Genomic DNA, 17,959 nt, shown 5'->3' with positions numbered 1-17,959 from the left:
ATTAATACTATCTTATTAGTACTTCAGAATATTTACTGTTTGCTGCTTGCTTGAAATTCTTTTTTTGCTATAACAAAGGAATATGTATTTTTTTAGGTTGTACAGTGGTTGCTGGAAGAAAAATTGTGTGCGCTACAGTGTGGTGTATTTGATAAGACGTTGGCAGAATTGAAAACACGAGTGGAAAAGATTGAGTGTAACAAGAGGCATAAAACAGTTTTAACTGAACTACAGGTTTGTACAGTGACTTGAATTGCATATCCGTGTGTCATCATTTTTATAACTTACTTTCTGGGATATGTTTTTGAAGTTGGCAATAAAGTATATTTAACTTTTAAGTATTAGAAATAAAAGGAGCCTCTATTAGTTTGCTAGGGCTACCATTAACAAAAAGTACCATAAACTGGATGGCTTAAACAACAGAAACATATTGTCTCATAGTTTTGGAGGCTGAAAGTCCAAGATTAAGCTGTCGTCAGGATTGGTTCTGAGGGCTGTGAGGAAGAATCTGTTCCTTACGTCTACTCTAGCTATAGATGGTTTACTGACAGTCTTTGGCATTCCTTGTCTTGTAGAAGTATCACCCTGATTTCTGGCTTCATCTTCACAAAGTGCTGTATCTGTATGTTTGTTTCCAAATTTTCCCTTTTTACAAGGATACTAGTCATATTGGATTAGGACCCACCCTATTCCAGTATGACCTTATCTTAACTACAGTTGACTCTTGAACAATGTGAAGGTTAGAGGTGCTGTCCCCACCCCCTTCAGTTGAAAATCTGTACACTGGTATCTGCTTCAAAAAATGAAGGAATTGATCAATGACTCACCCAAGGCAGTAGCTGAAACACTTCAGATAGAATCGGAACTCAAGCCCTAGTTCTTTTGATTTCACATCTGGTGATCTCTAATTGAACACAAACTTTTCCCCACACTTAACTTAAAGATCTGTACAGTAAAAATGTAGGTACTATATTGATTGAAAAAAAAATCCATGTATAATTGGACCCACCCAGTTCAAATCTGTGTTGTTCAAGAGTCAGCTGTAATTACCTCTGTGATGACCCTCTTTCCAAATAAGGTCATGTTCTGAGATACTTGGGGTTCAGACTTTCATATACTTTTGAGATACATAGTTCAACCCAGCAGAGCAGAGCTTCAGAAATAATCTAACTTAGTGCATTTAAATATTTCTTCATTCAGTGAAGAAAGGCTGGCGTCATCTAAAATGTCATGGGTACTAAATAATACTTGCTGTGATTCTTTTTATTTTCATCCACTTCTCCCATGCATCGTATTTTTTAAAGATATTAGCTTGTTAATCTATATTAATAATTACTACTTTTAATTTTTTATTAAATACATCTGTATGTTAACATGTAGTGCTAGGGCTTCTAATCAGTTGAAATGAGCACACGGTAGCATGCTGCAGCAATTCATTTTACTCCAAGACTAAGAAACTGGAAAATTTTATCAGCACATTCATTCCATATAAGCATAGTCTCAGATGCTGACTTGCAAACCACTTATAGAGCCTTTTTTACAAATGAGGGAGAAGTGGTCTGTGAAAATAAAGTCGCTTCTTCACAGTTAAAAGCAAATTGCAACCAAATATGACTAGAATTTAGGTATTATATTTGGCAGCCTACAAGTTACTTTTTTGGTTTCATATTGTTAGTTTTATTTACAGTGAGACTTTACTACAAAGACTTTATTATTAATAATTTCATAATGTATCATTGAGGACACGACTAGTCCTGTTTCTTACCTTTAGCAGGTCCTTATATAGTGATAGCATTGTCTCATCATTAAACTTTATTTTACCAGTACTGTTAAGAATTTTGAATGAGAACTTGAAAATGTCTGAAGATTTAAGAAAGTAATTTCATTCGTTGTTTGTTATCACTCCCATGGCTGCATCTATGGTTTTGTGTTTCTAGAACCTGAGATTTTGGCTCTTATAGTCTTACTTAAGATGCAAGTTTGCAGCTAACATTTAATAAACCTTTGCACTTGGATATTTCTTTGTAGCCTCAGAATCTGAATCTTTCCAACATCAAACCAGTCATCTTCTCCACAAATAAGTCCCCCTTCACATTGTTCCTCTTACTCACAATTCTTGAATTTTTAGAAAAATCTTCACGGAATATCTTCCTGTTGTTCCTGTTATTCACAATTTTTTTAGTTCTTGGAAACTAATTCCTCTTTATCACTTCACATATGCACAGTGGGTTGCCAAATTACAACTTTTTTTGTTTCTTATAAAACTCTTAACTTTTGCTTCTTCTATCTGCAAGGCCATCATTACCCAATTTCTTGATTATAGTAACAACCTTTTACATGATAACTTTGGTACTGCTTTTTAAGTCTTTGCTGGTCCTTCTCAAGCATTGTACACATCTTTCTAAAATACTTCTTGTTCACTCTCTTCTGCATAGTCCAGTTTGCTCAACTGTGTACCAGTTTAAATCTGTATTCATCCTTCGATTTGTAATTTGGATCTCCTAGATTTTGATCCACTTTTCCTAATACCCACCAGTTGCTTCACTGTCCTACAGAGTATTAATGTCCATAGTATTTTTATTTCAGGCCTCTGACTTCATATTGCTTCTCCCATTCATTTATGATCTGCCCTTACCATGCCATTTATTTAAATTTTACTCGGCCCAATTTAGTTCCCATCTCTTTCTTTGTTTATGGAAGTAAAATTCAGATAACAATCATTTTAAAGTTTACACTTCAGTGGCATTTAGTACATACACACTGTTGTATGATCATCATCTCTATCTGGTTCCAAAACATTTTCATCAATCCAGGAGAAAACCTACCCATTGAACAGTCACTTCTCATTTCCCCCTCCCCCTGTCCCTCTGGAAGCATGAATCTGCTCTCTGTCTCCACTGAGTTACCTGTGCTGCATATTTCATGTGAACAGAATTATACAATATGTGACTTTTGGTGTCTGGCCTGTTTTTCTTAGTATAATGGTTTTAAGGTTCATATATGTTGTAGCATGTATCAATACTACATTCCTTTTCATAGCTAAGTAATATTTATATTTCTGTACTATTGAAAATAAGTAGGAATTAATTCAAGATGTTAACTTGTGTGTATACACACACACACACACACATTTTGTTTATGTATTCTTTGGCTGATGAACATTTGATGGGCATTTGGGTTGTTTCCACCTTTTGGATATTGTAAATAATGCTGCTATGAACATTCATATACAAGTATTTGTTTGAATACCTGTTTTCAAATCTTTTGGGCATATACCTAGGAATGGAATCGTGGGTCATATGGTAATTCTTTGTTTAATTTATTGAAGAACATTCAACTTTTTCCCAGGTCAGCTACTCCATTTTATACTTTACTCCCCACCAGCAATGTGAGGGTTCCATTTCTCCACATCCGTGCCAACACTTGTTACTGTCTGTGTATTTTTAAAATTATTATTATAACATCCTAATGGTGTGAAGTGGTATTTTATTGTGGTTTTGGTTTGCATTTTCCTAATGGCTAATGATGTTGAACATCTTTTCCTGTGTTTGTTGAACATGTGCATATCTTCTTTAGAGAAATATTTATTCAAGTTCTTTTTGTTTTGTTTGTTTTGCCTTTCTGTTGTTGAGCTGTAAGAGTTCTTTACATATTTTGGATACTGAACACTTAGAAATACACGATTTATAACGATTGTTATTCTCACCCACTGTGTAAGTTTTCTTTGCACTTTCCTTTTTTGGTAATATCCTTTAATTCACAAAAGTTTCAAATTTTGATGAAATCTTGTAGACAGCATAGAGTTGGGTCATGATTTATTATTCAGTTTGCCAGTCTCTGCCTTTTAATTGGAGAGTTTTTATCTGTTTACACTTAACTTAGTTACAGATAAGGAAAGACTTACTCCTGCCATTTTATTTGTCTTCCACCTTTTTCCCCCTTAATTCCTACATTACTGCCTTCTTCTGTGATTGATTTTTTTCTAGTGAACCATTTTGATTCTCTTTGTCTTTCTCTTTCTGTAAATTTCTTAGCTTTTTCCTTAGTGATTACTCTGGGGATTACACTTAACATCTTGAATTAATACCTACTTATCTTCAATAGTATACAAAACTGTTCCTTTACAGCCCTGTCCTGCTCAGATCTGTTGAAACTCTCTGGTGAATTTCTTAATTTCAGTTATTGTACTTTCAGCTCCAGAATTTATATTTGTTTTCTTTATATAATGTCTGTCTCTTTATTGATATTCTCTATTTGGTGAGACATTATTTTCCTTTTTTTTTTTTTAAGTTCTTTTTCTGTTGTGTCCTTTAGCTCTTTGAATAGATTTAAAACCATCTGTTTAAAGTCTTTGTCTAGTAAGTCCTATGCCTGACCTATATTTCTGTTAATTCTTTTTTTTTCTGTGAATAAACCATACTTATTTCTTTGTATACCTCCTATTTTTTTTGTTGTTACTGTTGAAAACTGGATATTTTGAATATTGTAATGTGGCAGTTCAGAAAATCAGGTTTTCCCCTCCTGTCCAGGGTTTGTTGTTGCTGCTTGTTGTGGTTTGTTGTTTGCTTGCTTAGTGAGTTTTCTCAACTATTTTTAGAAAGTATGTATTCATTATTGTGTGTGACCACTAAAGTCTGTGTTTTATTAGCTTAGTGGTCAGCTTGTGTTTTGACAGTTACCTTAAACGCCTGGAGCCTAAAGAAGGAAAAATATTACTCTCCCAAGTCTTTGCAGATTGGCTGTGTTGGAGCACTCCTTCCACACTTAATCTAGGCCATTTACAACCTGCTTTATCAGACTTGCCTTATCCTTTCCTTCCTGCTTGCACAGACTCTGAAAGCCAGTCAGAGGTGAAAGCTTAGGGTCTTTTCAGCCCATTTTTGAGCATGCATTCTGCCCTGGGCATTCAGATATTCTTCTCAATTTCCTGACATGGGTGACAGCTTTTAAAGCCCCTTTTGCTGTCTGTCTTTTTTCTGCCCTTCTCCATCCCAGGCTTTTCTTTATATTCTTTGTCCTCAAGCTGCTGTGCCAATACCAGCACCTTTAAATCTTTTCGGGAAAATCTGTCTGGAATGCTGCCCCAGCCTTGGGAATTACTCAGACTTGGGTGAATCAAAGGCCAGGCTTTGTGCTGGTTCTTGAGGGAGTTACTAGAGAAAATAAGGTGCATATTGCTTCCTGTGGCACTCATAACTTGCTCCAGGTATCCCAGCTGTCATCCTTAAAGCTGCTGCTGATCTGGGTGTGGGGAATCATAAAGGACAATTTTAAAAGACCCTACAGTGCTGTTGTCATACTGCAAAGTGCAGCTTTATTATTCCCTAAGTCTTCTCTTAGCTATTGTAAGTTTTTGAGTAGATTCCAAAAGTTGATTCTAACAATGCTTGCAAGCTAATTAGTTGCTTTGGGGAAGAGACAACCCTGAAGTTCCTCACTCAGGCATTTTTGGTGATGTCACTTACTCTTTCAATATTTTAATAATTATTGTTTTCAAGTTCTTCAACTTAAAGCCTACTTTATCATATGCGTCAGCAAATAATTATGTATTTTGTTAAATACTATTTTTTAGGTAGAGCTGACAGTAAACTATTTGAAAATATTGCAGTGTGTATATAGTACTTCTGTATCTCATATCATAGCAGTAGATGAGTACGTCTTCCTGATATGCATATATATTCATTTATTATACCTGACTTCCTTTGGCAGAATCCAGTATGAGTTTTATAGCATTCAAAGTCAAAACACAATTGAAAGCAAATAATCACCAGTGGCTTAGTAGGTATTTTGCTTTAAGGAATACATAATTTAATAGTATTAATTTTAGTATTAGTGGCTTTTTTTTAACTCTGCAGTTACAAAAAAGTAGACTTTTAAAGGACTTGTGATCCTTTGCCATAAGTATAAAAATTTACCATACATTAAAAACTGTGGTAAGAGGATAGAATTGAGTACTGTGGACTTTATCTCTAGAAGGAACTCAGGAAGGTCTCTATTCTGCTATAATTTTTAATATATAAATTTCTCTATAGATAAAGGAAGTTAGATTTTTATGGATTTTCAAATTAGTTGCCATTCTTATGTATTTTTTCAGTGGACTAGTTCTTGATTAAAGGTATTTTTAAGTTTTAAATAATAGTTCACTGTGTGTTATGACTTTTGTCCATAAAGCCTGTTTGTAATTATTAGCTTATTTTCTGTGTACTAAACATATTTTATAAGAGCTGAAAAAATTGTCAACATTGGAATATATGGAGAATTCATTATATAATTATTTTCTGTGTTAGTTTAGGGATTGTTGCTTTCTGAATCTTGAAAATGTTTTATGTATTTTCACTTTTTCAGAGATGTCAAATTGTAAGGTAAACCCAAACACTTATGTCCACAAATTTTGTTATTTTTTAAGTAGGAAAATATATAATTTTTAGGTTTATATATCTTTAATGCATTGTCACATTAGAAATGTAGTGATTTCTAAGAACATCTTAAACTGCTAACCACCATCATTTGTTGTGGATTCAGTAGTAACTATGTAATAAAATTAGAAATTATCAACAGATATTTAGCTTTTCTCCTCTCCCAGATGGTACCTTCCCCCAAAACATACCTCCAGATAATTACAAAGAGGAATTTAAAAATGGACATTCTCAACTCTTTAGGTCAGAACTATAATAATACATTACATATTAAAACTTGTAAGTTAAAGCTGATGCAGTATTCAAAGGGAAATTTATAACTTTAATTTATTACTAACAAACAGAAAAATAAAAAAGCATTATATGTGCATCTCCTTTGCTAGGGAAAAATAGCAATAACAAACTAAAACCCAGAGAAGGAGGAAAGAGTTAATAGAAATATCAAAAAAGCCGACCCTTTTTGAAGATTGAGCAATAAAGACAAAAGCTTATTGAAAAGCCTTAAAAGTAGATACATTTTTGATCTACAAATAGAAGTACAAATAAACTGTATAAGGATTCAAAAAGGCAAGAAATAAAGATCTAGAGGAGATTCTTTAAGTAAGAGAACATTATTATATACAACCGTATACCTATGAAGTTCATTTTATCTAAGAAGAAAGTAGAAAGCTGAAAATTATGAGGAACTCTGTTAAAATTGTAGTCACTTGTAGTGAAAATCTGTTTCAGAATAAATCATTAGGCCCCAAAAGCCTTGCCAGAAAATTCTGACAAACATTTGAGGAACAGGTAATTCACTCCTCATATAAACACTTCCAGAGTATAGGAAAAGATGAGGCCTCATTTTATGAAACACACCCAACTGTGGAATTCTGTGGCATAAGAAAAGAACAAATATAGGCCAGTTTTATTTTCCAGCATTGGTTTCTCATGAATGTAAGGCTGGTTCAATATTAACCATTATATTTCACTGTACTAACAGAAGAAGGATGTAAATTGTGTGATCATCTCAGTAGATACCAAACAAGGAGGATTTGCTAAAACTGACCAGCTGTTGGAAAAAATAGGAGGGAAGTACCTTAAATCTCATAAAGATTATCAGAAACCTGTTATAAATATCGTATTTAATAGTGGATCTTTGGAAATATTTCCATTAGAGTTGAGAATAGGACAAGGATGCCTTATCTGTGCTGCTATTTAGAACTTTGGTGACAGGGCAATAAAATAAAACAGGAAAAAGGAATGAGGAGTAATAATGGTAAATGATAAACTGTAATGCTTAGCAACTAACCGATAAAAGGAAAACATTCTAGTAGCCTTGCTGTACATCAGCAACAACCAGTGGGAAATTGTAATGAGAAAACAGTTTCACATACGGTAGACATTTAAAAATAAGAAAATACTTAAGAATAAACCGAAAAACAAAATTTCAAGACCATTATGAAGAAAACGGACAGAAAAAGAAAACATGAGTCAACAGTGATATACCATGTTCCTGGATAGGAAGACTTGATTCCTCTCAAATCACTATGCAAATTCAGGATACTCAAAATTTCAACTGGATTTTTTATGGAAAAGCTGTCAACACACTCTGGAATCCACTGTTCCACTGGTTATGATTTATAAAATGCCATTTTAAGTAGTTTTAACTGAAAATAGCTTTTTCAGTTTTTTCTTTCAGTCTCTCCTCCCACTCGCCTCCCTCAATGAGTAAATCTGTGGCTGCCTAATCCAAGAGAGAGTTTTGAATAATGAATACCATGTGTCTGTTTATTCACTAGCTTTTTTGAGTGCTAATATTTGTTATTAGGCAAACGATATAGGATTCCTTTTTTTTTCCCACACAGAATTATTTCCTGAGATATTCCTTGGTACATAACAAAGAAATTCTTGGTTTGCATAGCTTGCTAAACAAGGCCCCAGTGTGTCTGAATCCCAACAATTTATGCAACTTTTATTTAAACAGATACCATTGTGCCATTATACAAGAAATGATAGATATGCCTAAGAAATCAAGAGCAAATGAAATAGTAGTAGTAATCAAAGATATAGTAATAGAATATTACCTTCCTTCACTAAAAAAAGACTTGTTTATAGAGTTTTTAAAAGATCTCACAGAATACTTGCCAGAAAAAGAGACCCAATCTTAGACATATTATGACAGATATTTTGAATTATAATTAAAAAATTGTAGTTTCTCTAGATTAAAACAACACAAAAACTCTGCTCTTTGATTTCTTTTTTATAATATTAAATGGCAGAAGAAAGCATGTCTGTGTCTAAATTTTGTTATGTTTTTCCTCTGCCAGTAGTTTAAATTTTGAAGTGATAAAAAAATTTTTTAAAGAAATATTTGAATACTGTAGATGTATATGACATGAAATTGAAGCTCTCTTTACACTGCCTGCCAATCATAGCCTCTAGAGGTAACCACCATTAGCTTTGGTGTTTATTCTTCTAGACCTTTCCTCATATATAACATAGACAAAATAATGTTTTAAATTTGTTTTCATTTTTAAGGGCAAATAATAATACTATACATATTATGCAATTTATAGAATACCTACCAGATAGCCTGCCAAAAGAAAAAATGAAAGACACTCTTGTATAAGTTGGAGTACAGAAAACACTTTCTTATATACCTTTCTTGAAAAAATTACTTTAAATATTTTAGTTACAGGAAGGTAAATCCATATTAAGAATTTTAAAAATTGTGCTGTACATGTCCTTGGGTATTAATCATATGCATAAATAATTAAGTCCTGAGGAAAATCTTCACCTTGGGAGTCATAGGTAATTGATTGCCTAGCCCATATCGGTGGACTTGAATACTTTTTAAGTTTTGGGGTCTCCTTTAGAAGTGACTATTTTGGGAAAAAAGGTTTTAAAAGTAAATAATATTTTCTTTTTATGATATGATTGTATTGGCTAATTGAAATTATCTGGAAGAACACTTCCTTAGGCAGGCCTCATGAACGCACTCAGAAGTTTCAAATTCTTAAAAATATATTTATCATGAAATGACAGCAGCAGCCACAAGGAAAACCAATTGAGTATCATAGCCATGCCTTAGTAAAAGACTTAAAGGGAATAAATACAGAGAAAATATTCATGTGGTGATGGGGTAATTTTTCTATTTTTTTCCTTTCTGCCTCTGGTATTAAATGTTTATGAATATGTATGTGGGCAAAATATGTGATCAGGCAGTGTTTAATAAGCAGTACAAATGATTAATAAAATAATCTCACTGACAAACGTTAACACTAAGAAGGTAACATTTTTGTCAGTTTTTTAAAGGTTAACACAATATGAAATTAAATACTTCAAAGAGTAATATCATGTGAACATTTATATACATTGCTATTGAAAGTGTAAATTAACAAAGCCTGTCTGAAAAGCATTTAGATAGGAGCCTTAAAAATATACTCTGTCTCAGGAATTCCACCTCTGTGAATGTAGCTGAAGTAAGTAATCTGAAAGAACAAAAGTATTAATTGCATGTTATTTGACTACAGCAGTTAGTTAAGAAACAATTGAACACATCCAGTAGGAAAGAGACTGTATAACTAATGATTCAATATATTATACATATACTCATATGTACTATCAGTAAGGGATTTATAGTTATGCTTACTATACTCTTCTCAGTAAGAAAATTAAGTGTGGTTACAACTGTTAAAAAATAACAAATGCAAGCACACATTTTCAGAAATATACTGGTTTGTGAGCAAACATCCACAGTTCAAGGAGGAAAAAAGCCAATCTTACAAAATTAAGAGTGTTTACGTTTTTGTTATGATTTTCTGTATTTTTCACATATATGTTTTACAGTCAGCTTGCCTTATTTTCTTTGCTGTTAGCTATCTTCTGAGGATCCTATTACCTGTGGGTTTCTTGTTATGTATGTATGGGTTCCTTTTTAATACTATAATGCTATTTGATTTCCGTCTCGTTTTTGCTCTTTTTAGGCCAAGATAGCCAGGTTAACCAAACGCTTTGGAGCAGCCAAAGAAGATCTTAAGAAAAGACAAGAAGTAAGAATTTCTATTCTTGCATAATTAATATTTAGCCTTAAGTGGTAATATTAGGAAGTGCTGATTTAGGAGGAAACTCTTTATTACAGGTCTGAAATTTGCTTTCATACTGTGCACTTCCTGCATGTTGTTTCCAGAGCTGCTACTCTAGAACTAATTATTAACTGTTTCTAATCCTCACTGTTTTCATACATCAGTACATATTAATCTATTTATATAAGGCATTCTTGAAATTGTATTTTCTATCCATCTTTAAAATTATGTTTTGGGGATTTGCCTTACCATGTTTCTCTTTTTACATACAGGCATGCCTTGGAGATATTGCAGGTTCAGTTCCAGATCACTGCAGTAAAACGATTATTGCAATAAAGCGAGTCACAAATTTGTAGAACATTTTTTCATTAAAATAAAAGTTATGTTTACACTACACTATAGTCTATTAAGTGAGCAATGGCATTGTGTCTAAAAAAACAATGTACATACCTAATTAAGAAATACAAAACAAAAAACAATGACAGTAACGTCAAAGATCACTGATCACAGATCACCATAGCAATATAATAATAATATAAAATATTGAAGTATTGCAAGAATTACCAAAAAGTGTGACACAGAGACGCAAAGTGAGGAAATACTGTTGGAAAAATGGTACCTGTAGACTTGCTTGACTCACGTTGCCATAAACCTTCAATTTGTAAAAAATGCAGTATCTGCGAAGTGCAATAAAACAAGGTATGCCTGTACTTGCCAGTGTCCTAGTCTAGACTATTATTTCCTCCAAAATGTTTTAGTATACACTGCCTCAAGTAGCCTGGTTCTCCTCTTCCTTTTTTCCCCCATGTGGTTTAGTCCAAGTGTCATAGCATAGCACACAAACTGTAGTCTGTAGTCACACTTTTGCTTTTGTTGTTTCCTTAGTTATTCAGTAATATGTATTTTTAGTATAGCACTTGTACATTGCAGTATTGTTTTTAGTTGAATTTCTTTTCCTCCTCTTCTTTTTTTTTTTTTTTTTTAATCATTTGAGCAAGTTACATTTCTTTGTGTCTTGATATCTCCATTGCCTGGGACATAGTAATTGCCAATAATAATTATTTCAGTAGTAGTCATTATTACTGTAGGATTTTTCTGTCTTGAATCATTTTCATATCTTCTTTACTTGACTTTTTAAAACAAAATTTATTTTGAAATAATGATAGATACACAGGAAGTTGCAACAATAATACGTAGACTCCTATGAACCCTTCACTCAGCTTCCCCCAATGGTGAAATCTTCTATAATTGTAGTACAATATCAAAACCAAGAAATTGGTACAATTCTACTAAATAGTTTTGTAGACCATACCAGTTTCCACCAGCTTTTACACGAATTAATTGTGTGTGTGTGTTTCTACGCAGTTTGATCTCATGTATAGATTTATATAACCTGCCACCACTGTCAAGATACAGAACTGTTCCCTCACCATAAAGGGACTCCCTCATGCTGTTCTTTTATAGTTTCAACCTTGCTTTAATCCTACCCTCACTCCCTGTACCCTGGCAACTACTAATCTGTTCTGCATCTCTGTATTCTTTTAACTAAACCTTTTAAGCTCTGATTTCTCTCTTTTCTTGAACAACTGATAGTTTTTATCTTTGTTTACACAGGCTAGTCTCATCAAACCCTCATTTGGCCACAGCCAAAGATTTTTTAATTATGGTCCTCTTCAATGATGTAATTAATTCTCTGATTTTAAACTCCACTTTCTCAGCTTTGTTTTTTTGTCACAGTATAAAAACTAAGCTGTTTTATTTCTTATATTAGAAAATTGGTATAAATCTTTGTTTAACCTTTATTTGCTATGCTTCAGCCAAATATAGGGGTTTGAAATTTTTCCATTGTTTTGCGCAATATGAATTTCCATTTTTTCCTTTCATCCTGTGTCTGAACTAAGCAGTGCTGCCCACCGTGTACTTTTCCAGTGTTTGTGCATATCAAATTTGTTCTCAAAACTACTTTCCAAGTCTTGTTTGTTTAGTTAAAGAAGATAGGCAGAGACCTTAAGGAATAAAAATGAAAATATTACAATCCCTGAAAAGTTTGTCTTGAAGGGCTACAACTGGTATGGAAACAAGGACAAATACTGTGTAATTCCTAAAGATTGGAAAAGATTAATTTGGGCAGTTAGTATGTGTGGCACTTGAAGGAAATTTTAAGGTGTAGTATTCCGTTTTTCAAATTTTGTTTCTTCCTTCTTTAGTTTGTGAATAAGGCCAATTTAAAATTTCAAAACTTGGACATCTTTCTAACTCATTCTTGTTAATGTTTCTTCTTGTGAGAGAGATTTGTAGAAATTTCAAAGATTTTGTGCTTTCATGTTTAATTCCCTTTAATTATGGTATCCACTGTACTTTTACATCTGTGTCTTGCTGTTTTAAAAATAAGACATATAGAAAGAATGTTTAGAACTTTATCCCCCTTATGAAAATAACTAAACAAACAATGACACTTCAGATGCTTTTCTTCTATTTAGATTTGTTCCTTGGTCCTTTGATATTAACCAGTTAATAGTGAATCCCACTGTTCAGGTTTGTCTTAAAACATTTTCTGTTAATTTCTGAAAGAATAGAAAATCCTCATAGACAGTTTGCTATTAAGACCACACGCATAATCTAATCCATTTTACTGCTCTATTAGTGATATCTTTAACTTTCATCCTTTCTAGTTTTTTACTGTAAAATAAATATCAAGATATTTCTCATCCTTTATCTATGAAAATCAATGACTTATAATTGATTCTCAAACAAATTTTAGATTGAATCTAAATCCTACATTTCAATTTTTTTATTAAAAAATATTTTAAATTCTTTTTACTTTAATTATGATAGAAATAGTTAACATAAAATTTACCATTTTTAACTCTACAACTCAGTAGTGTTACCTGTGTTAACATTGTTGTGTAACAGATCTCTAGAAATTTTTCATCTTGCAAAACTGAAACTGTACCCATAGAACAACTCCCATTTCCCCTCCCCTTTAACCCCTGGAAACTATTGTTCTACTTTGTTTCCATGATTTTGACTACTCTAGATATCTCATAAGTGCAGTCATACAGTATTTGTTGTTTTGTGACTACCTTATTTCACAAAACATTATGTCCTCAAGTTTCATCTGTGTTACAGCATGTGACAGGATTTCCTTTTTTAAGGCTGAATAATACTCCATTGTATGTATATACCACATTTTCTTTATCCATTTATTTATTGATGGATATTTGGGCTGCTTTCAACTCCTGGCTCTTATGAATAATGCTGCAATGAACATTGGTGTGACCTCTTTGAGATCAAAGCCTTTTATATATATACACCCAGAAGTGCAATTGCTGGGTCATATGGTAATTCTGTGATTATTTTTTTGAGGAGCCTCCAGACTTTTCTTTAGCAGCCACACCATTTTACATTCCCATCAGCAGGACACAAGGGTTCCAATTTCTGTATATTCTTGCCAACACTTGTTTTTTTCTGTTTTGTGTTAGTGACCACCCTAATGGATATGAGGCTGTATCTCAATGTGGTTTTGATTTGCATTTCTCTCATTAGTGATGCTGAGCATCTTTTCATATGCTTGTTGGTCATTTTGCATATTTTCTTTGGAGAAATGTTTATTCAGGGCCTTCGGCCATTTTAAAATCTGGTTACTTGTATCTTAGTTGTTAAGTTGTAGGAGTTCTTTATATGTTCTGGATATTAATGCCTTACCAGATACATGATTCACAGTTTTTTTTTTTTTTTTTTTGTCCCATTCCATAGGTTTCCTTTTCACTCTGTTGATTGTTTCCTTTCATGTGCAGAAAATTTTGTTTGATGTAATCTCCTTTGTCTTTTTATGCTTTTGTTGCCTTTGCTTTGATCCAAGAAATCATTGCCAAATCCACTGTCATGAAGCTTCCCCCTATGCTTTCTCTTAGGAATTTCATAGTCTTAGGTTTTACATTTAGGCCTTTAATCCATTTGGAATAAATTCTTGTGTATGGTTTAATGGTCTGACTTCATTCTTTTGCATTTGGATATCCAGTTTTCACACCATTTGTTAAAAGACTGTCATTTCCCCATTGTGTAACCTTGGCACCCTTGTAGAACATCATTTGAGTGTATACATAAGAGATTATTTCTGGGATCTCTATTCTGTTTCACAGGTCTATGTGTCTGTCTGTGTTCCAGCACCAAACTGTTTTGATTACTGTAGCTTTTAAAATCAGGAGGTATGAAGCCTTCAGCATTGTTTTTTCAGATTGTTTTGGCAATTCAGGGTTTCTTGATTCCATATGAATTTTAGGATGCTTTTTCCTACTTCTGCAAAAAATGACAGGGATTTTGGTTGGGATTGCATTGAAACCTTTGACCGCTTTGGATAGGATGGACATTTAAACAATATTAAGTCTTTCAGTCCCCATGAATATGTCTTTCCATTTATTTGTGTCTTTTATTTCTTTCAACAGGGTTTTGTAGTTTTCAGTGTAAAGGTCTTTTACTGTCTTGGTTAAGTTTGCTCCTAAATATTTTATTCTTTCTAGTGATATTGTAATGGGATTATTGTCTTAATTTCTTTCTCAGATTGCTCATTGTTTGTATATAGACGTACATTGGATTTCTTTTTTGTTATTGAGGTATAGTTGATTTACAATATTATATAAATCTCAGGTGTACAACATAGTGATTCACAATTTTTAAAAGTTATACTCCCTTTATAGTTGTTATGAAATATTGGCTATATTCCCTGAGCTGTACAATATATCCTTGTAGCTTATTTATTTTATACATAATAGTTTGTGCCTTTTAATCTCCTATCCCTATCTTGCCCCTCTCCCCTTTCCTCTCCTCACTGGTATCCACTAGTTTGTTCTCTATATCTATGAGTCTGTTTCTTTTTTGTTACATTCACTAGTTTGTCTTAGTTTTTAGATTCCACATGTGATTTTTCATGTTGATTTTCTATCCTGTAGCATTGGTGAATTCATTTATTAGTTCAGACTTTTTCGTGTGTGTGTGGCCTCTTTAGGGTTATCTAAATATAAGATGTTGTCTGTGAACAGTGATACTTTTACTCCTTTCAATTTGGCTGCCTTTTATTTACTTTTCTTGCTTAATTGCTCTTGTGAGGCCCTTCCAGTGCCATGTTGAAGAAATTGGTGAGAGTGGGCCAACTTACCTTGTTCCTTATCTTAGGGGGAAAGCTTTCAGTTATTCACCATTGAGTATGATATTAGCTATGGGCTTTTGACATATGGTCTTTTTAATATTGAGGTAGTTTCCTAACTTGTCGAGTGTTTTTATCATGAGAGGTGTTGAATTTTGTCAAATGCTTTTTCTGCAACAATTGAGAAGATCATGTGGGGTTTTTTTTCCCCTTTATTCTTTTAATGTGGAGTATTACGTTGATTGTTTTTCATATGCTGAGCTATCCTTGTATTCCAGGGATAAATCCTACTTGGCCATGTTGTGTAATTCTTTTTAATGTGCTGATGAATTTTACTTGCTAGCATTTTGTTGAGAATTTATATATATATATGTTTATCAGGGATATTAGCCTGTCATTTTCTTTCATTTTGGTGTCTTTGGCTTTGGTATCTGGATAATGTGGGCCTCATAAATTGAGTTTGGGAGTGTTCCCTCCACTTCAATTTTTTGGAAGAGTTGAGAAGGGCTGTTGTTGATTTTCTTTAAATGTCTGGTAAATTCTCCAGTGAAGCCATCTGGTACTTGACTTTTTTGGTTGTTAGGATGTTTTTGATTACTGATTCAATCTCTTTACTTGTTTAGGTCTGTTCAAGTTAATTTCTTCTTGATTCGGTCTTAGTAGGTTGCATATTTCTAGGAATTTATCCATTTTTTCTAGATTATCTAATTTGTTGCCACAGTAGTGTCTTACGATCCTTCTCTTTCCGTGACATCAGTTATAATGCCTCCTGTTTCATATATGATTTTGTTTATTTATGCCTTCTTTCTTTTTTCTTAGGTGATCTAGATAAGGTTTTACCAATTTTAAATTTTTTTCTATTGATTTTGTATTCTCTATGTCATTTATTTCTGCTGTAATCTTTATTGTTTCCTTCCTTCTTATAACTTGGAGTTTAGTTTGTTTTTTTCTTTTCCAGTTCCTTGAGGTTTAAAGTGAGGCCGTTGATTTGAGGGTTGGTTTTTTTTTTTTTTGTAAGCATTTACCGCCACAAACTTTTCTCTTAGTACTACTTTTGCTGCATCAATTTTCCCATAAATTTAGTATGTTGTGTTTTTGTTTATATATATCTCAGATATCCTCTAGTATCCGTTGTGATTTCTTATTTTACTCACTGGATTTTTAAGTTTTCCACGTATTTGTGACTTTTTTCCATTTTCCTTATGATGTTGATTTCAAGTTTTATTCCATTATGATTCACAAAGATATTTGGTATGGTTTTCATCGTTTTAAATGTGTTCAGGCTTGTTTTGTGACCTAATATATGATCTATACTGGAGAAAGTTCTGTGTGTGCTTGAGAAGAATGTGTGTTGGGTGAAAATTTCTACATTTGTCTGTTTGATCTTTAGTCTTGTTCATTTCTAGGGATTCCTTACTGATTTTCTGTCTGGAACATCTATCCATTATATAAAATGATGTACTGAAGATTCCTACTATTATGGTGTTTCTGGTTTTCTGTAAAAAAAAAAAACAATTTTTACATCCTATATTTGGGGGCATAGATGATATGTCCATATATATTTACAAATGTTATATCTGGTCAGTTGACTTTTCATTATATAGTGTTCTAGTGTTCTTCTTTGTCTCTTGTAATAGTTTTTGATTTCAAATGCATTTTGTCTTAAATACTTATGGTCACCTCTACTTTGTTTTGCTTATCATTTGAATGGAATATCTTTTTCCTTACTTTTACTTTCAGCCTGTTTGTGTCTTTAGACCTAAAGTGTGCCTCTTGTTGACAGCATATAGCAAGACCTTGTTTTTTTTTGTTTTCATTTTGTTGTTGTTTTTTTATTGAATCCATTAAGCCAGGGTATATCTTTCTATGGAGAATTTAATCCATTTGGATTTAAAGTAATTATTGTAGGGACAAACTTATTATTGCCATTTTGTTGAATATTTTCTGTTTGTCTTGGAGCTGTTTTGTCTGTCTTCAGTTTTTGCTTACTTCCTGTGGGTTTTGTTTATTTTTTAAATTAGTAGTGTTGGTGCTTTAATTCATTTCTCATTTTTTTGTGTATCTTCTATAGGTATTTTCTCTGTCATTACCATGGGGATTACATAAAACATCTTAAGTTTATGCCTATTTTAAGCTAGTAACAACTTCAGTCACATCTTTCCTTCCACTACTTTATGTTATTGATACCATACATGATATCTTTTTGTATTGTGTATACTTTAACATAAATTTACAATTATATTTTATACTTAAATTCTGTACCAGAATTATGTGATTTTTGCACCAACTTTACAGTAATGCAGGATTCTGCGTTTGTGTATTTACTCTTAACA

General features: G+C 32.8%; 1 protein-coding gene across 2 annotated transcripts in view; it reads left to right on the top strand.

Moving 5' to 3' along the window:
- Positions 1 to 17,959, top strand: part of ATF7IP (activating transcription factor 7 interacting protein) — a 114,747-nt gene that overhangs the window by 67,855 nt on the left and 28,933 nt on the right. For both annotated transcript variants that reach the window (XM_082634585.1, XM_082634584.1), the window contains exons 5-6: positions 97 to 234; positions 10,385 to 10,450. In XM_082634585.1, the coding sequence (XP_082490711.1) occupies positions 97 to 234; positions 10,385 to 10,450 (204 nt within the window). The remainder of the gene's footprint in view (positions 1 to 96; positions 235 to 10,384; positions 10,451 to 17,959) is intronic.

Source organism: Mesoplodon mirus, assembly GCF_964341445.2.
Source record: "Mesoplodon mirus genome assembly, chromosome: 11".
NCBI classification, from domain to species: domain Eukaryota; kingdom Metazoa; phylum Chordata; class Mammalia; order Artiodactyla; family Ziphiidae; genus Mesoplodon; species Mesoplodon mirus.
Note: the sequence above shows the minus strand (reverse complement) of the source record. Positions and strands in the feature narration are given on the sequence as shown.